General features: G+C 35.7%; 1 protein-coding gene across 1 annotated transcript in view; it reads left to right on the forward strand.

The window, feature by feature from the left end:
• CDH7 (cadherin 7) overlaps window positions 1–15845 on the forward strand; it is an 84959-nt gene that overhangs the window by 39132 nt on the left and 29982 nt on the right. The window contains exons 3-6 of the mRNA XM_008630083.2: window positions 2220–2514; window positions 9867–9986; window positions 12256–12423; window positions 13710–13897. Of these exons, the coding sequence (XP_008628305.1) occupies window positions 2220–2514; window positions 9867–9986; window positions 12256–12423; window positions 13710–13897 (771 nt within the window). The remainder of the gene's footprint in view (window positions 1–2219; window positions 2515–9866; window positions 9987–12255; window positions 12424–13709; window positions 13898–15845) is intronic.

Consider the following 15845-nt stretch of genomic DNA (forward strand, 5'->3'; position numbering starts at 1 on the left):
GCACCCCGAAGTAGGTATTAGAGAAAGAAAATAGGAAAAAAAAAACCCATGAAACAAAATCAAGGACAAGTTAAACAGATTATTACTTGCACAGTCAACTGCTCCTCTGTAGGGAAGATGGATACTTCTTCTAGTCAAGTTTAACAAAGCATTGAGAGTCCCAGCTGCCAGATGTGTGAGTTAAACAGAGGTATGGTTGGTTTCATAAAGCCCAGCTATTGGGACTGAGGAATACGCAGTGCTGTGGATCTTGAACGAGCCCAAATGTGAGATCATTTTTACCTGCTCACAGTGTCAGCGTTGTTTATGCCTGAGTATGCAGAGAAGTAGAGCTTTAAATATTCAGGGAACTCCACCAAAGAAATCTCAGGCTTGTTTAGGTGTCTCTGGATTTAGGTAGCAGCAGAATAAGGATAAACCATATTTTGAAATAATTTGAAATAATTTAGCTAATCTGATTTAGATACCCTAGTTCTGTTTTTCTAATCCAGCCCAAAGCTCCAGATGCCATTTCTGTCTTAAAAGAGAGGAGTGCACTGTAATTGCATAAGTATGAGATATCCAAACAGTGTAAGTGAAATAATGTGTAAGAAATAGGCAGCCTTTTATCCAGCTGAAAAATTCAAAACTGAGCATGAATACTTCCCTACTGAAATGGGAAAAGATTTTGCAGCTGTGCTAAGTTATGCCCAAGATAACAATTTTCTGCATGTATTCTGAAAGTGAATACTGTCACAGTGATACTTCTAACAGAGAGAAAAAGCAGTTAGTGATGGAAATTGAGATGATATTGATGGCAGTGGACTTACCTCCAAACTCGGGATGACATGGAGTTAGGACAGCTACAAAGAAGATATGAGATAGAAAAATCCAAGCATATTTAACATTGTCTTCAGCTATTTACAAGTATGAATCCACTTTTAACAAACAAGAAAGTACTTTAAATTTTACTGATACTCTTCCCACTTGTACAGTATTAAATATATTACATGTATGTGTTACTATAACATGATATCCATATCAATTACATTCTTGATACAAGTTTGAGAAGTATGTAAGGGGTGTTTGTGTTCTGTAACAGGAATATGATACTCGAAGGACATAAAAGAGCTAGAAAACATGTGGAATCTTGCTCTGTAAGTTAAAATAGCTTGAGTGGCAAGGAAAAAACTTTTTTCCTGTAAATCTATCTTGCCATTCTAATGGAAGACACATTTGGACCTACCAAAGTATGTTTCTTGTGTGCCTGCTACAAGTAGTCCCAGGGAAACTGGCCCTGGCTTTCAATGCTGTGTACTTCCAAAATTGCCAGGACACCTTGATCTTTCTCAGAGTCTGAATTTTTCTGGAATTAGATAATGGAAAGCAAGATATGGAAGTGAAGAATTGAAGTTACAGGTCCATCAGATGGTACTGAGCAATTTATCAACCAGTACGTTTTACCTCATTTTGTAGAATCATAGGATATGCTGAGCTGGAAGGGACCCATCAGGATAATCACGTCCAACCCCTGGCCCTGCACAGGAAACCCCAGGAGTGCCTGAGAGCTTCGTCTAAATGCTTCTTGAGCTCTGTCAATCTTGGTGCTGTGACCACTTCCCTGGGGAGCCTGTTCCAGTGCCCAACCACCCTCTGGGTGAAAAACTTTCCTGATATCCAACCTAAACATCCCCTGACTCAGCTTCATGGCATTCTCTTGAATGCTGTTGCTAGTCATGAGAGTGAAGAGATCAGTATCTGCCCTGCTACCTTCCCTCATGAGGAACATTTGACTGTTTCACTTCTCTCCAAGGTAAACACTGAGAAAATATGTGAATACACACAGGAGCAAATGCACACTGATATTAAGCTTATCCTGACATTTGTTTGAAGTCTCACCCTTCAGTAGGATGATAAGGTGAAGTGAACAATGTAGTTAAATTCAGGTAGGAATAAAGTGATGGTTATGATCATACGGGTACATGTGTTTGCCTATGTAAAAATCTAGCATGAGAAGAGTGAGATCGTTTGCAGGAAAGAATAAAGTTTTCTTGCTTAAAGGAGCAAGTTTACAGATTTGAATGGTCCCTCACATGCTGTGTGTGATAAACATTCAGCTTATCTTTCCAGGAACAATAAAATTTCATATACTCCTGCTCAACATAGGAATTATTTTTACATATCTCCATGCCACTGACTCTCTTGTAAGTTAATCTCATCTCTCATCAATTTTTCACCAGCTTCACTCTGATGTTGATAAAGGCGATGGTTCCATCAAATACATCTTGTCAGGCGAAGGGGCGAGTTCCATTTTCATTATTGATGAGAACACGGGGGATATTCATGCTACAAAGAGGCTGGATCGAGAAGAGCAGGCCTACTACACGCTCCGAGCACAAGCACTAGATAGGCTGACTAATAAACCCGTGGAGCCAGAGTCTGAGTTCGTCATTAAGATTCAGGACATCAATGACAATGAGCCAAAATTTCTGGATGGTCCCTACACTGCTGGAGTTCCTGAGATGTCTCCTGTGGGTAAGTGAAAAATACACTGTGGGTGTTGTGGGAAATTTGTTCCTATTGCCTTTTTAAAAGTTTCATTATTTTTTACTGTTTCACACTAAGCTACTTAATTATCTATGAGGCACCTGCAACAGTTAGATATTTCAAGACTTAACTGGAAATAACATGCTAGATTAAATATTTACCCTTTCAAAAATGTTGTGAAACTCAAATAGCTATGCAAGAATTCAGATAACCATTTCATGGTGTATTTCTCATTCCAGTGCCCAGAGGCTTTGTTTTATAATTCCCATTAACAGTAATAAGTTTCACACCTATGTTATGGTACTCAGAGGTGATAATTTATAATTTCATTCAGATAGCGTCCGTTCACAAAAAACTCTTCAAATTTCCTGCTAGTGAATAGCATATTTTTGTTTCTAACTTTTGCACATTTTAGTAATAGTTTATTGGATATTTTTTCAAACACTGAAATCCCATTTTCTGTGGAACATATGCAAGCAGCAGGAACTGGAATACAATTTGACATAGCTCAAAGTTCTAGTGGAATCAGAGAAGAATGGATTTTAGAGGCTTCAGACCCTTTGTTGGAAACGAAGAAATGCTTATTTTTCCTGAGTTTGAATTAGGGAAGAATTTCAAAATCGAATCCACTATCTCCTCATTTTAAAGAGACAAAATGCTCATCCATTGTCAGGTGCCTCTGTTCCTTTGATAGCTGACTCTTTCAGACCAAATTAAGACTTTGCCCAGAGATGTTTTGGTAAATGTTATCTAAGATGAAATTATAAATGCAAACAAAAAAAAAAAAAGCACAAGAACTTAATTTAATTTACTAGAAATATGTATATGGGAAGGCTCACTTCAGCTTGAGAGAGTTCTCTGGTCATTGAAATAAATATTACCTTTGCTTGACTGATTTTAAACCATATTAAAATGTGGTACTCTTAGAGTAAGACTGCACATAAAATTTGCTATAGTTTCCTCAATATGATTTCCTGTGTTTTTGAATGTTAAACAATGCATCTAAACTGGAGCTAGAGAGAGAAAAAGAATCTTCCCTACCTAAGTGCCCTGCAGCAATGAGTAGTAAGCATTGCTTATATAGTTGAAACTCAGCTTAGGAGTCAATAGAAGATAAGTAAAAACATTGCTAATGCATTTTCTATACATTTATTTTACTAAGCAGTGGGCATAGACACTATTTCTCATTGATACTTGGCATTTGCTTATTGTCACTCAAGCACTATGTGGATGACTGAGGAGGCAATATTAGCCTTGGAAGAAAGACAGACACCACAGCTTTTGTGGAGTAACAGGAAGGAGATGAAGTTGTGATACATTGCTGAGAATGTATTACTTCCAAACTTTGAAAAAATCTAGACAACAGATAATCTAAGACTATAAAACCTAAATCATCCACTTCAAAAAATACGTTGTGTTAAAATATATATTTTTTTAAATTAAGTTGCCCTTTTGTTTTAGAATAAGATTATTTAAGTAAGATGTAGCTTGCAGCAACTATGAGGGGTTTTTTTCACTTTTGCCTATGAACTGAAAAGAAATTGTCTCCATATTTCTCTTTTGCATTTATTACCTCTGTCTTTTCTTGCACTGGCATATTGATGTACAGACAACTACTACAGATATATGAGGTTTACCTACACTTACAAATCCATGCCTCTACTCCTATCTCTGCTCCATTTGTTCCAAAAATATATTGGAAATCAATCTGTGGGGGGAGTGCAATGTGTGCAGTGGAGAATACAAGGACTGTTTTTCAAAATTAGCTGCTTTTGCATATTGTGTTGAATCTTTACATCATGAATGAGTAAAAGAAATTCTCTCCCATATGGACCATACAACACCAAATGTATTTTCAAATCAGGTGAAGTATTATGCAAAATTATTAACTGAGACTTGTGCACTCTCTGAGGTTTGTGTCAACTAAGGGTGGTTTCAGATTAATGAACTTCCTGAAACTGCACATTTTAAATGTCTTCATGGTTAGTATCACACACCTACTGCATTGTTACAGAGTTAAGGATTACCATGAAATTCCTTTGTCACACTTTGTCGCACTTTGTCTTACATAGTTACAGCAATTCATACTTTATTCATATAACATAATTTTTAATTAATCACCTGCAGCTTCCATGAAATATTAAGGAGATACAAAGTATCTCTCTCCTATTTTGTTTAAAATTATATCCATGACAAGGATTTTTAATTGGATATTAAAAGAAATGAAAGAGATCATAGGATTATAAATCCAAATTAACTATAAGGCTAGAAAAACTAACCTTTAACCTACAGGCTGGTTATGCAAGTATAATGGTTCTGTATTTTATTTGACAAATATTTTTGGACATTATCTAAGGCTAATTGAGGTCAATCTCTTCTTTTATTTGAAATGACTTCGGGTCAGGTTCAAATTATATTTGGCTCAGGCCCAATTATATTGATTATCCTGAACAGGGTAAATATCTTGATGGCTTGTAAATCTATTCATGGCAAAACCCCCAAAGATATGGCTTATCTGAAAATCATAAGGGTTTGTTTTTGTCATATTTTTTTAAAGTATGTCTGGTACTTAAAAAATTGAGTAGAATTATATTTCAAATAAAAACATACTGGTCTGTGTGAGTCATAGCCAAGGGAGTGGGAATGAGAATTCCAATGCCCAACACAGTATCGGTTTTTTAATCTTCTCTGATCTCTAGCCATATCAACAGCTTTGGTTGTTACCCACCACAACAAATATCTCTCTTGCCATGTTTATTACCCCTGGTTGAGATGGATAGAAATATCTGGATTCTATAACAAAGAAAAGAAAGCAAAAGCATTGTATCATGCTTAAATCTTTGATACAGTGTGTAGTGGGTTTTGAGAACCTGAATGAAGGGGAAGTGTCCCTCTCCAGGCACAAGCCACCTCTGCTTCCCTTTATCTGACCTTGCTGCTTAGCTGGGACCAGTCTTGAGTTTTGTCCCCAAGTGAAGGCAACATAACGAGGCTGTGGGAGGGGAGGGAGAAGGTGAAGAGGCTTCTGACTCTCCCCCTTCACACTCCTGGAGGGGAAAGGCTGTGGAGGCATTGCTGTGGGTAAGGGCCAGTGGCAGAAGCACAGAAATACCAGATGGTTCTGAGCAGAACTAGTCTGGATTTTTGCTCATAAGGATTAAGCAGGAATTATGGACAACTTGATAGCAAAGGTGTTTAACGTTTTTCACAGCACCTGACACCATGTAGAAATGTGATGCCATCATGGATTTGTTTTGTGTGTTAGACATAGTACCCATTGTTAACTGATATCAATTAATAATTTTAATAACTGACTGCCTTAAAGCTCTATTTTTAATTTGTTAATTTGGCTGAAATTCAACTGATATGAGTTTGTGCAGTTTCAAAATCAGGCATTTGTTACATTAATCTGGTTTTAGAAACCAGTTTTCTTTTGAATGATCTCACCAATATTAAAACAGAAGTCACAGAATCATTTCTCATAAAACATTATTTCAGAATTTGGGTAAAATATACTGCAAGTTACGAGCAAGCTTTCTAAAAATCTCTGTAGAGGTTTCTAAAATAATACACTGGGAGATTCAAAATGGATCCCTTCAAAATAAAATCAAAATAAATTTCAGCAACCAGTTTAACTTTTTCTCTTCCTATCACAGAAAAGGTTAATCTCTACAGCATGTCAGGAACATTGTTGAGTCTTGACCTGGGTAAATTTAAGTACAAATAACATTCTAAATTCAAGGTCTTCTCTGCAAAGATCCTCCCATCCTTTTACATTAATATCAGTATAAATAGGTCAAGTTCTAAGATTACTGTAATTTTGTAATCTCTACCAATATATATTAAAGATTATGTTAAAAATTATCTTAAACTTTCTGGAAAATAAAACCAGAAATCTGTGCCAATCACACAGAATTAAGGCTGTTACTAACTACTACCAAAAAAAGAAATACGTGGAACACTTTGATAAGCAGCACAGATTTTTTCTCAGTACTTGCTACAATTGCTGAAAAAGTATATGAAATTCCTACCTGTAGAATTCTTTTAAATGAACTGATATCCAAACTTTGTTAAAAAGACATGACTGTAGAGAAAAATAATTGTAGATGAATCCATATCTAAAAGAGAAAGATATTTTTTAAATAAATAACCCATATTTATTTTTTCAACCCATATCAAATGCACAAACTGGAAGAAATATTTCAAGTTGTAGTTGTGAAGCTGCAGTTTATATAAAGTCACTAATGAAAGTTTGGGGTAGGGTCAGTGTCCTGTCTGCACTTGTGCTCCCGGGCTCTGAACAATGGCGACTAAACAGGATTTATTGGAACACTCATTTTATTGGATGGAGTAAAGGTGTGGTACCATTTGTTGATTGTCCATGTCACCTGTAAGGCCTAATCTTGGATGCTTGTATGACAGCTGACTGTCTGTATCAGAAGGTAAGGCAGAGCTTTTAGGAATACAAGGAAGACTTAGTTTCAGTGCAGGAACACAAATTCTGCTAAGATGATGTACTTGGAACTATGATGCAACTAACGATTTTTCCTCACCCTTTAGATTTATTTGCTATCCATGAGTATCCCAACAGGTTTATGTTTTGGGGTTTTTTTTAAAAGGAATTACATATTTTAATTTGACATCAATCCATTGCAGAAAGATTAGGACAGCAATACGCGGCAATTATCATACTCTGAAGGAATACCTGTTCTTCAAGAGCAATCTGCTTCTTCTGGAAAAATCTCTGGAAATCCTCAAATACAGATCTTTCTGTACATTATGTTTCCTTGGAACAGATTTCCTACACATAGGACTTTTCACATAGTTAGAATACCTTCTGTTATCTTCCATATTCTTAAAAAAAGTTGTACAGAAATCTCCCTTTTAGCATGGGACTTCAGAAGCTCAATATTTTTTGTGTGCAATTAGTAAAGAAATAATGACAATAGCAGGGGTTTCAGATCTTTCCCCCATTGATGTTTAGAAGAAGTTGATTAGCACAGAGGGACTGGAAAAGTATCATTGTTTTTTAGTTACTGATTACATTTAAATGGGATTATCGCAGAAAGATTTGATGTTAGAATTTCTACTTAAAACCCATCCTTTTCTGAAAGATCTGTGTGTTTCAGGAGAGAGACAATTAGATTCAGATAATGACTTTATTCATCTCATGGAATGTAGAGGGTTTGTTTGTTACATCAATAGATTTTTACAGCAAACAAGCACTTCTAAACTTGCAGCATTTTGAAAATGACTGTGCTACGATTGCAGAGCTTGTAATTTCTTTGATCTTGTATTGGTCTGGAGCCCTTGAAAGCAGCAAGAGCAGGGGGCAAAGACGTAACTGTGTGTGAGGTTTATAAGCACTCTTGCCAATATTTGCAGACATTGTAAGCTTCATTGGCAGGGCTTAGTGACTTTGTAAATGTGGTAATCCTGGCTTTCACAAAGAACACAGGATGTCAAACAATCATTTTGATACCCTTGTTCTCAAAAGCTAGATAGACTTTGGCAAGTCTAAAATAGGTCCCTGTATGATATTATATTATAGAGTAATCTGTAAAATCAGTTTGACATACTGAATCAAAGCTCTTAGTTACTGGTGAACAGAAAATGGATGTATTGTAAGTCCCATAACTGATAAATGACTTCGTGGATTAACTACCAATTTTCTTTTTAAACTTTCCATCTACTTAATAGTTGCATGTGAAATTTCAGGTTGGAAAGAACCTTTTCCCTCCCCAGAAATATTAGACAGGTCACAAAGAGCGAAAAATTGCATTTAAACAGAATTGCAATCATACTACTTTGCCATGGATACTTCAGGAATAGAGATCAGGAATGTGGGCTAGCTAGGCCGTAACCTAAGTGAATAAATTTATCTTATGAATGATCATATCTGGTCAGAATTCTTACAAGCAGGACCCATCCTTTGCAATCTGTTCCATTTTGTGGAGGGCTGCACTTAATCTTCTCTCCAAACCTTCATCCTAGTTCCAGGCTCCATTTATGATGTTCTACTTAACTGAGAATGGAAAAGATGAGGAAAATGGATGGGAGATGTAGTATTTCAGATAGAAAGAATTTCAGAACTTTCTCTCATTTCCTGAAAAATACAAGCAAAACTGACCAGAATACGATTGATGTTATGTTCACCCTGGACACTTGCTATTGCAGTTTGTTCTTAAGAAGTGTTTTCAAGACTTGCTGGTCTTATTTTCACATGTCAAAAACGTGTTCTTTCAGAAAATGAACACTGTGTTTAACAAATGCTTTTCTCTAATCATGTGTCTAAATCCAGTCTGTAAAGCAGTCTGATCCTCTCTTTTGAAGACCTTTACTGGGCATCTGCCAAATTGCTGCAATATTAATTTGCAATCTCACCTCCAAATGGATCCCTGGGCAGCTGAATGGAAGGTCTGAATGTTCCAGACAATCTGCCAGTGAGAAAAAATAATCCTTTCTCTCTGTCAAAGGGTGGTGACCATGGCCAAGGCCCTGGCCCTTGAGTGTTATTTTATTCTGCTCCCAGCACACACCATGGAAGCTGTTGTATAGAACCAAACAAATGGGAACTGACATGGAGGACATAATGAATAGGAGCTGGATGCAGAATGAGCTCCTCACAAAATATACCCTTCTTGCTAGCCAGTTAGAAGTTTTGCTTTCTTATTCCTGTCAACATAGAGACATTTCTTGATCAAGGAATCTTTATGAAATAGATTACCACAACTGATATTGCAGATTATTGAAGGAAATTAGTACTTTTTAAAGGAATATGGAGACAGCTTTCACCAGGTTTTCTCTGAGCTGAAAAAGAAACTCGTCAGCCATGTCTTTTATGAAGCAGTAAATAATTTTATAGGCTAACAATAATTCTGTGTAGGTTTATAAAAATTTGTAAAACCTATATATGTATGTATGTTCAAATTTCTAATGAGTCATTACAATTTCAGCATGCAGACTTCTCTTAAAAGAAATACTACTACTATTTTTTGTACTTAAACAGATTTCAGGCTTCACCATCATTACAGAAATTTTGCGCACATATCCTTCACCAAGCAAAGGCAGAGATAGAGTAGGAGCTACTGAGTGAGATGGTTTTTACTGCTGTGAGTCAAAGCCTGTGAGTATTTGGGAAGACAGAATTCTGTAACAGCTGATAATACTAGTTTACAAGTAGAACCTGATATACTAAACAGAGTCAGCATGGAAATGATGAATGCCTGTGAAAAAGCCACCTCACACTGTTCCAGATATATACTGGCACAGCATCTTGAGCAAGTGTAGTTCAGATTTTTGTGTCTTTCATGTACAATAGTGCCTCAAACATTTTACAGGTACTTCTGTGGTTCAAGTGACAGCCACTGATGCGGATGATCCTACTTATGGCAACAGTGCTCGAGTGGTTTACAGCATATTGCAAGGACAGCCTTACTTCTCTGTGGAGCCCAAAACAGGTAACTTTACATAAACCCTTTGCAGTAATGCTAAGAAAAAAAGGAAAATGTGCATTAAAACTTGCTAGGGACTTATTAATGTGACCTCTCAGTTAATTGAATATATTTGAGTTTTGTTGGTCTTCTAATCTCTTATTCTTTAGAATACATTATGAAAACCACACATCAGAGCTATGTAATAAACAGACTTTGCTGGAATAGAAATTCTTGTCTTTTTAATCTACCAGCTGCTTGGTCTGCTATCTGTTGTTATCTCTCTTATCAGTTAAAATTTCAAAATACTTTGAGCATTTTTTTGCAGATTTCAGAAATATCTATATGTCACATAGAGAGATTCCATAAGAATAGATTTAAAGCACAATTACTCTCCATTCTACTTTTCAAACTGAAGTTTTTTTGTGGGAAATGAATACTTTCTTTATTAATTTGAAGAAGAAAACACTGTGCTTCCATGCTTATCAGATGTAGCATTTTGCTGCCACTTTCAAGGCGTATTACTGGTGAAACTTTGTTTTTACAATTTTCTTGAAATTTTGTGAATATTTTTAAGCCACAATCAAATGCAACCTTTAATCCTCTGTTGGTTTAATAAATATTTCCCATTCTGCTGTATCATTTCATAAAGCAGGAAAGTAGGTTCTTGCTCTGCTCATTTCAGTTTAGTGCTTGAGCCTTCACTTACACCTACAAGGAGAACAGTTATAATTTTCATTTTGGATATAGCCAAGCTGAGACAAAAGAGAAAAAATATATTTACCCTTTTTATGGTATAAAATCTGTGATGTGAATCAGAACTGAGTCCCAATGCTGTGAACAGAAGATGTTTAGCAACATCAAAATTTGCAGAAATAAGTTCTATAATTCTCTTCATATTGCAACAGATCCATGCTCAGCAGGGATATATAGCACTTTTCCCTCCAATGAGTATGATTTATAGTGGTTTTCTCTCTGTTTCTCTTTCTCCCTTTCCATGTGTGTTTATGTACCATGTATGTTGTCATAATGACTGCAGACAGCCCTTGAACTATATGGTAGTTTCTGCTAAATCAAAATCTTTAAGAATTCAGACTGAAATGTTTGCATACATTTTCATCACTTTGATGTGATACTCAAATTTCCTGTGTGCATGACAGTTTGCTTCCAAATGATTGGATAACTTTGCCTGGTAATTTAACCATGACAGAAAACAAGCAGGCCAAGAAAAACAAGGTAGAAACAATAACACTATGAAATTGTGTATTGTATTTTAACATGTCTTGTAAAATGGGTGAAATAGTGCCAGGCAGTCTGTGAAATAAATGTTTCAACCCAGAGATGATTAATGGCAAGTCCAGCATTCATAAGGGAAAAAAGAAATAAAACTCTAAGCAAACATTCAACAAATAGCAGATGAAGAGATATGTGTCCCAATGTGCCTCTTCTTTATTTAGCTTGTTTATGTTTCTTTTACTGCTGACACTATGTGCTGGTGGAGTAAACGGCTGCCTCTCTGGAAATCAGGGTTAGCAGCTGTACTATGTTCTGAGCATGAAATATTCATAAAATCATCATATTTTGAGAAGGCGTATTTATTTTTTGATGTATATCAGCATAGCTGAAAGGATGGAACACTGAATTTTCTTCTAGTTTTCATTTCACATCAGTTAATTAATTATGCAGGTCATCAAATGGACACAACAAAAGCTACTTCAGATATTTAAGTATTTCATTAAAAAACAAAAAAAGCCTTTTAATTATGCCAATGATTTAGAAGGGGATATTGTTCAATATATGGTAAAATAAGATAATTTCATATATCTGCAAAGTGTGGCATGTTATCAGTATGGGTAGGAGTTAATGTGTTGAATGTGTATTCAAAAGATAGTGAAATGAATCTTGATCTTAGAATCTTAAAAATGAGAGCAGAATATTCTGTTCTTCCTAGCTCTAAAAGAGTAGGAAAACAAATAGAGAAGATTACATCTTCCAGGGAAGGGAGTGTTACCCAAGACACTATGAAGTCTAGTTCAGGGAGAAGGTATTTGGAAAACAATCATGCACAGCATTACCCAGTGAATCTAGGAATAAATAAAAATTGGTGGGTTTTGGTGACTATTTAAAAAAAGCTTATGGTATGTCAGTGCAATTCCTAGTCAAAACCTGTGATGTTAGTGTTGGAATTAATTCATTCCACTCTTGCTGCAACCACTGATCTGCTTTTACCTTTCAAAGGCAAACTGATCTTTCACACTAGTGTATTTTTGCTTGTGCAATCCTTGTCTTTCTGCAGCTTTTATCAAGACTGCTCTGCCGAATATGGACAGAGAAGCCAAAGACCAGTACCTCTTAGTTATCCAAGCAAAGGACATGGTTGGGCAGAATGGTGGATTGTCAGGGACTACATCTGTGACTGTCACCCTGACTGATGTTAATGACAACCCGCCCCGCTTTCCACGCAGTAAGTTACTTTGTAAATACATGACTTGTAATGTTATTCCTAAACACTGCTATTTTCTTTACACACTGTGCTTTTTCTAAACAAAAAGTGCTTATTGTCCATGTTAAGTAATTTGATAAACACTGACTGCGAGTTATTATTATTATTATTATTTAGTAAGCATTGTTTTTCATTACCTCATGCATACCAGATCAGTTGAAATGAAATGGCGTACAGACGGGACATTTATTAATGTATTTTACTTCCTCTCTGTGAATAAATAGACAAAAAAATATATCCCAATAGATACTTAGGTCTTGCCAGTTCAACTTCCAGATTCTTTAACTTGACCCTTAATCCCTCATATTCCTTTGGCATTTCCACATGCTTACAGTGTTTCCTAAAGAGTTAATCACAAAAGAGCCGGAAAGTCACCTTCCCTCCATTTGATTTCTTTGACCAAGGTGGCTCTCATCCAAACCAAAGAAAGGAGCACACAGCTGTATGTTCAAACCTGAAGAGCTCAGTTTATTCATAGCATTCTGTCTGGGGTGCTATTTTCTTAATAATAAAAAAAAAAATTACTTGGTAACATAGAATTAAAATAATGTGAAGTATATATTCATGTCAGCTCCAGCCTCACCTCCAACGATGGAAAAACTAGATCTGGACATAATAGATTTCCTGTTATTTCAAGCCACCAACTGCTTGAAATAATAATAGAATAACTGAAGCTGTTTTTAAAGGTGAGGGTGTTATTGGTTACAGAATGCACTCTGATATCCTTTTGACAGCATATATATCATTTTGTACTTGAATAAAAAAGCTAGAATTTTCAAGATGGTGCACTTACTGTTAAAGAAATGAATATATATTAGTTTTTAGTGATATTCAGATTAGGAACTGCCTAATCAAGATATACAGCTATAAAATAATAATAGTTTATATTAATATTATTTTACTTGCTTTTCTTTCCTCTTTTCTGAAAAACAAAGTAAAAGAGTCTCTGCATTATCAGGGATTCACATCATGATTTGCAGTTAAGTTTTGGGTTATATTTTTGCATCTTTTCCTTATACTTCTCTTGTCACATGAAGAAGTTATGCCTGTTGTACTGAGAGTCTATCACAAAGAAAACCTAGCAAAAATGGCAATTCTATTTCAAAAATGAAGAATAGATTCTTGTAGCCTGAGTAAATGCTCAGGCACATGACTTAAAGGAAGGTAGATTTAAGAACACTAGATTTATTTTTTTTGGCTTTCAGTCCCAGAAGGCTCTGAATTCATTAAATTTTATAATTTTGCAGGATCATATCAGTATAATGTCCCAGAGTCTTTGCCAGTGGCTTCTGTGGTAGCCAGAATAAAAGCTGCAGATGCAGATGTTGGACCTAATGCAGAAATGGAGTACAAGATTGTGGATGGTGATGGTTTGGGAGTATTCAAAATTTCTGTTGACAAAGACACCCAGGAGGGGATCATAACCATTCAGAAGGTGAGTCTGATTTTACCCACTGATTGTATTTGGAACTCTCCAAAATGGGGACAGGTAATGAGAGTATGAGCTTTTGTTTCTAAGAGCCTTGTCTGCTGTAAAGGTTTCCGTTGGTATATTTCATCTTGACTTCATTGTGTGATTTTGAGGTTTTTAATGATTCGTGCTGAAAAATATTCTGCATTTTCTTTGACAAGACCTGTATTGTTATGAGGAGGATGTTTTAAAGGGCCGTGTTTGAGTAGGAATCTAAACTTTAGTCTCATTTGGCTTTGTATTAAATAGTAGGAAATGTGAAGATATATCTTGCAGTAAAAATGTAAGTTCCAAATAAAAAATGGATCCTGAAATTAATTTTAAAAATAATTATCTAAATGTATTTGGCTGAGGTGGTACTATTCAGAAAGCACATATTTTTAAGTTAAAATTATGTAACACTAAAAGTAGTAGGTTTACAAGATCATGTATTATTAAAAAATATTGTTTTAAAAAAATGTAAAATTTAAATAAGTATTTTTCTTCATAGCTTTCTATGTGTGCAGTTAGAAAACATTATGAAATTGAAAAATCATGTTTATATAAAAATATTAAAACTAAGCTTTCTTACATTGCTACAACATATTTTTAGACTATCCTTTTAAAAAGTAAAAATGTGCTGAAATAATTTTCAAGGAAATTTAAATTTTTTGAACAGTAATAAGTCATACAACACCTTAGAAAAATCTCTATTTCCTACTCTTTAATGGGTGAATGCTTGGCAAGGTCCCTGTGACCTTTGTTATGCAAAAGGTCATCATTTCACAGCCTAGAGTTCCCACCCAGAGCCCAATCTGCAGCTCCCACTGCAGCTGCTCACCCAGCTACCTACACTGAATGGATTCCTCAACAGCTTAATACCCCTAAAATGTGGGAATGACTTGGCATTTTTGGAATGCATGTAACTATGTTTCTGAACAAGGACCTATATACTTAATATGGTTCCATAACAGGTTTTTCTTCCCTATATTTTCTTTAATCTTTGGAACCTTCACCTATCGGTGGTGGGGGTTTTTTGTCTTATTGTGTTGATATTTTTTTCCCTTCTCTGGTGCATAGATTTCTTCTTAAAGCAATATAAAGCTTCAGTTCTGTTTCCCTTTTGAAAGAAGTTGACTGAATGATGTTGCAAAGCAATGGGCTAATTCCCTGGTGCCCTTAACACCTGTTGAGAGCTGGTAGTCATCCAGAGATGTCACAACAAATGAAGTATGTTCACCCTTGAAAGATATGTGTAATGTGAATCATCTCTTTTCAAGGAAAAAACACCCATCTTAGGCTTCTTGCAAAATGTAATTCTGCTTAGCATGTTTGAAATACAAGTGATGAAAAGTTGGTAGTCTTTTTGTTCAACAGCCAAATTCAGTGTGGCTCCTTCAGTTTGCTCATTTAAAGTTTTTGGGCAAAGATGTGGGAGAAATGTGCCTATCCTAGAGGTAGAACATTTACGAGTACCACAATGAGCAATACTTAATCAGTCAAGGTCTTCAGTTATCTGAGAACTGGTGAGTTCACTTCCATTTTTAGTATGGTTTTGTAGTCATGGTATTTGCTCCTGGAGTATCCTGATTTTAGTGCTATACAGTGGACCAAATAATTGACATTTATTATTTCTGTAATCATTTTAGCTAGGGAACTGAACTGGACTTTTAACTACTGAATATTTGCCTAAGAAGTGCTCTGTGAAATAGCTGTTGGACTACATTAAAAATTGTTGACCTGATCAAATGGTCTAATCTGTTAATCATTTTTATACCTACATACTGCCATGTTTTGACACAAGTATTCAGACATTTTTCTCTGCAGCAGTAGACCTTTTCTCTAATTCTCCTACTATTTTTGACTTTCCTCTGTATGGTAGGTAGTCCTTGGCTAGTGCCAGGTGCCCACCAAGCCAGTCTTTCATCCCCTC

The sequence above is a fragment of the Corvus brachyrhynchos genome, unplaced genomic scaffold, assembly GCF_000691975.1.
Source record: "Corvus brachyrhynchos isolate BGI_N302 unplaced genomic scaffold, ASM69197v1 scaffold331, whole genome shotgun sequence".
Classification (NCBI taxonomy): domain Eukaryota; kingdom Metazoa; phylum Chordata; class Aves; order Passeriformes; family Corvidae; genus Corvus; species Corvus brachyrhynchos.